At 46.7% G+C, this 5,033-nt stretch overlaps 1 protein-coding gene across 1 annotated transcript; it reads right to left on the bottom strand.

Annotated features, from left to right (window-relative positions):
- Positions 1-801: 801 nt before the first annotated feature.
- On the bottom strand, positions 802-5,033 carry LOC147377338 (SCAN domain-containing protein 1-like). Its single transcript, XM_086327508.1, has 2 exons — positions 4,885-5,033; positions 802-1,711 (listed from the first exon to the last, which is right to left on the bottom strand). Exon 2 carries the CDS (start codon positions 1,677-1,679, stop codon positions 1,248-1,250), a length of 432 nt encoding a protein of 143 aa, XP_086183634.1. The 5' UTR covers positions 1,680-1,711; positions 4,885-5,033; the 3' UTR covers positions 802-1,247.

Raw genomic sequence — 5,033 nt, 5'->3', positions numbered from 1 at the left:
GGATCTTCTCCGATCAGGGATCGAACTGCACTGGCAGGCAGATTCCTATTCACTGTGCCACCAGGCGATTCCCTGAAATTGGGTTTTATATTTGTGTGTGCTCAGTCATTTCTGACTCTTTGCAACCCTATCGACTGTAGCCTGCCAGGCTCCTCGGTCCATGGGATTCTCCAAGGGATCTTCCCCACCCAGGAACTGAACCTATGTCTCTAGCACTGGCAGGCAGATTCTTTACTGCTGCGCCACTTGGGATTCTAGCATCAAGAAGAGTCCCAGAGGCACAGAAGTACTCAATAAACATCAGCAGAATCGAACTCAAGCCCCACCCCTACCCCAAAAGCCAGGCTGCAGAGGCAGAAAGGTTCCTCAAGACTGGGTCATGCTGGGGAAGGAGCTGCTGTTTCCTCTACCTGTCACAGCCACAGCTACTGCTATTTCAGCTGCAAACCAAAGTACAGGATTCTACACACAAAAAGCCAGGATGACCTCTGTTCCAGGAAGAACAAAATCTCAGATGGTTTAGTCCTCTTGCAGGAAGATGAGCTGAGGAAGATAAGGAAATGGACAAAGAGCAAATCAAACAGCCCCACCTGAGTTACTTACCTCTTCTGACCCCTTTCCCCTTCTCAGTTTTGCCCAATTTAGATGCTGACTCTGAAACAAAGGCCAGGCTTGTTCCCATTTGCCAGCTCAGCAAATGCCACATAGTTCTTACCTGCAGCTCACATCTACTCCTGATAATTATCCCACCTTTCTCAAATGCTGACAACTAAGAGCCGACTGGCAAATCACCACAGGACATTTTTATTAAGAATCAAACTTTAATATTTCAAGGACACCCCAAATGAGTTACTGGTGGGGTTACAGAAGCTTCCATTCAAGCCACCACAGTGAGAATCAAGAATATTAAAGTTGAAGCAATCATCTCTTTGGATACATAAAAACTATATATTAAAGCGTGTCACAAAGTGCAAAAAGGGAGGCATTCAGCAGAGCAAAAACAAGCAGCAAACTGATTGTCCTTACAAGAGGGCAGGGAAACTCATTTTGGAGTTCACAGTGCCAGGAAATAGAGCTGCTTCAGGCGAAAAAAAAAAAAAGGGTTTTCATTTGATTCTTATTATAGCTAGCAAAGGCAAGCTCAAAGAAAATCAAGGTTCAGATTTCTCATGACTGTAGTTGGATTTGCAACAAAGAGAGCCTTTGGTCACTTCTCATATGTAGGCTGAAAAAGCAGCAGTGAGATTTTAGCCGGTGATTCTGACCCCAGGCTGACACCTCAGTGCCCAAGCTCTGAGCTCCTCAGGGAGGACGGCCTGGAACTGCTCCTGCACCAGCATTTCCACAATCTGCTCCTTCGTGTGAATATCAGGTCGCAGCCACTGTCCAGCAAGCTCCTGGAGATGTCTCAGGACATCCCTGGGCCCAGCCGCATCTTCATAGCGGAACTGCCGGAACCTCTGCCTGGAGGCTGCAGGGTTGAGAGGACTCCTTCGGGGCACGGTCTCCAGGTCATCTTCAGAGTCTTCATCCAGGCTCTCTGGCGGAACCTGGACCTGGGGCGGTGCTATCAGGATGCCTTCTGGCTCCTCAGCCATCCTCTCATTTGGTGGTGACCTTATTTCATCATTCTGGACTTCTCCATCTCTTTGCATCTCTGGATACCCTTCAGTCTCCATCCTAGAACTCTGCAAAAGGATTTTTCAGACTCCTAGGCACAAAGAGAAAAGTCAGGCTCAACAAAAACAAACCTTAGAGGATGTTAAAACCTCCCTGATCTGAAGGATCTGGTCCACCAACTAGGAGAGACCTAGGTTCCAACAACTTTTCAATCTTAATAAAGTTATGAGAAATTCCGCTTTTGTTTCCTCTTGTTGGATCAATGGACACAGTTGAGAAAGTTTGTCAACAGTTTACCAAAATGTAAGATGTAGTAGATTCTCAAAGCAGAAAGAGTCAAGAATGTTGGCCTTGCTAGCTGGAAAAACCTTTCATCCATCCACCCCCCGCCCAATACAAACATACATGCACATGACTTGTGGGGGGGGGGAGGGGACGTCTTTAAAATCATGGTTGCTTCCTCCAACCACTTTTATGGAGTATTTGCTATACTTAAAAGCAAATTATGAAGAAATGCTAAAACAGAGGGGGGAAAAGTCTGTTCATTTTCATATACTCTGTCGTCTTTTCTATCTCCTCCGGTCTTTTATGATGAAAGAATAGCAAGTGTTAAAAAAGTACTTTAGGAGCTACCATCAGGGTGGAGTCTATGGCAATTAAAAAAAAAGGAACAAAGCTTTTCTATTAAGATCAAGATCCTAAGTTCCCTCAAAGTATGAGGAACTGAATTTCTAAGAATCCTTGCAGCATGGATTTCTGACTCGTTAGATGTTTGAGAGCTCCAGGATTAGCAAACCAGCTGTAGTGGGAAGAAGGGAGATTGGGGGGTCTGATAGGAAAGGCTGGGGCAAAAAAGGTTTTGCTTCATTTAGGCTAGGGCCCAGTCCAAAGAGGAATTATTTACAGGAAAACCACATTCTATGTTAATTTAAAAGAAAAAAAAGACTTAAGATAACAGTATAGAAATGACTATATTGTCACAGCAGGGATGTCCAATCAAAGATTATAATCCCTATGAAGTCACTTTACAAAGATCACCTTTTTTTTGTTATTACCACCTCCCCCAAGGATCAGTTCTTTCCTACTGTATCAACACTGCAGAAGTGTTGAGATTTAAAATCCTCCCTACATCAAAGAGTCTCAAATCTGTTCCCTAGGTAACAACTTATAGAAGCCGACAATTGTTAACACTGACCAGCTGCCCTGAATTAAATTGTTCTTGGCTCCTAACACCTGGTCTCTAAACGTTCACTGATTTATTTTCTAGAACTTTTAAAAAAATATTTATTTATTTGGCTGCACCAGGTCTTACTTGAGGCATGTAGGATCTTTAGTTGCAGCATGGGAACTCTTAGTTATGGCAAGTAGAACCCATTTCCCTGACCAGGGATTGAACCCAGGCCTCCTGCACTGGGAGTAGTCTTAGCCACAGGACCACCAGGAAAGTCCATCTAGGAGCTCTGAATTGATTCTAGACCCGGTAGCAGGTATTTTTGGAATATATCACTTCCCTTATTATCTGGGTTTCTGTTCAATCAACAGGGTGTTGCTCATGCCTCAAAATAAGTTATCCCAGGGTGATAAGAAGGACAAAAGCAGAATACCCCCCAAACTCAGGGGTGCCTTGAATAAAAGGGAAATAGTCAAGGAAAGGTTGGATGAAACACTGTTCGATAGCAAAATCTTGGGAACAACTTAAGCCATCAACAGGAATGTGGTTAAGATGCTGTTGTTTAGTCGCTAAGTTGTGTCCACCTCTTTCAAGACCCCATGGACTGTAGCCCACCAGGCTACTCTGTCCAAGCGATTTCCCAGGCAAGATACTGGAGTGGGTTGCCATTTCCTTCTCCATGGGATTTTCCCCACCCAGAGACTGAACCTGTGTCTCGTGTGTCCCCTGCATTGCAGGCAGATTCTGTACCACTGAGCCATAGGGAAGCCCTTATCAACAGGGAAGTGATTAAAGTACTGTCAGCCACTAAGCAGAATACTATGCAGCCTTGGAAGAAATGAAAGAGGCCTATGAGAGCCGATGTGTAAAGTTTTCCATAATATAGCACCCCTCCCCCAGCTGCAGATCAATAGGTATAATGTAATCTCATCTGGGGAAACTAAAAACACATACAGGTAAGTATATACGACCTGATGTATCTATAAAGGTACCGGGAAGGTTATCAAAGAAATTCTTTTTACCTCTGAGGAGCAGAACAGTAAAAGTGGGAAACATTTTTCTTATACCTTTCTGTACTGTCTTCTTTTTTACTACATCTAAGGAAATGGAAACCCACTCCGGTGTTCTTGCCTGGAGAATCCCAGGCTGCCGTCTACGGGGTCGCAGAGTCAGACAAGACTGAAGTGACTTAGCAGCAGCATGCTACTTTCATGACAACTCAAGAGGGAGAAAACATTTCAGGCTTTCCCCTCCAGCTCAAAACTGTTCTGAGAGAAAACCCCTAATCCACTTAGAAAAATACCCTTTTACTAATTCTTCTCATTCCCAAACTCAACTGTCAACAGGCCAGTTTTCAAAGCTGGCTTTGGAAGATGGTGATCAGCTCCATGATTTACCCAGCTTCCAAACCCAATCAGTTTGAGAAGGCCACCTGCCATACAGAATGCTTATCCTCACCAGTCAATAACTCCAGCTTAGGGAACTCTTATCTCCTATCTGATATTGTGCGTTTCACATTCTGTACGTATTTCTCTTAGCGACTCAGGTTAAACTCTCGATAAGATTCTCTACCGCCCCAGTTGTCTCCATTTTAACAAGCAGCTTCCACCGCTCCATTTTTTGAATTTTACAGGCCACAGGGTCCTGTAAAATTAGTAGCTTTCCGTCATCGAGTCCTGCCCGAGAACCCAGTAGGGCCGTTACTGTCATTTCCATTTCACAGATAAACAAACTGAGGCTCGGGGAAAGGGGACTTGCCCAAGGTCACAAGGCTAGGAAGTGGCGGGACCACCCAGCCCAGTACAAAAATCCCCGGCGTCTCTGCAGGAACCTGGGTCCGACTCCTCCCACTACCTGGGCGCGGTTCAGACGGCCGATATCCGGCCGGAAAAGGCGCATCTGGGGAATCCAGAACTGGACGTCCTCCTTCCTGGGACATTTAGCTGAGCCCCAAGGCCACGCCAGGCAGACCAGACGGCACACCCCACAGGCAAAGGCCTCCCCACTCCCAGGGCCGCCGCCCCGGCCGCCCGCTCCCACCCAGCGGTGCGCGGCGGAGGAGGGAGGTGCAGGGGGCGGGGAGGGGCGTTCACCTGCGCAGGTGCCCCTCGGAAGGCCGGGTGAACGGGGAAAGGAGAGGAGCGAGACGCCAAGCCCCGCCACCGGCTCCGGGAAAGGGAAATCAGAGGCTCGGCGCCGAGCTTTGTAGCCCACCACCGGAACCGGAAGTCGCGCCCCGCCC

The sequence above is a fragment of the Bos grunniens genome, chromosome 2 (assembly GCF_055505025.1).
Source record: "Bos grunniens cultivar Pamir isolate PY7600 chromosome 2, Bosgru_T2T1.0, whole genome shotgun sequence".
NCBI lineage: Eukaryota > Metazoa > Chordata > Mammalia > Artiodactyla > Bovidae > Bos > Bos grunniens.
The sequence above is the reverse complement of the archived record's forward strand: the minus strand, read 5'-3'. Positions and strand labels throughout refer to the sequence as shown.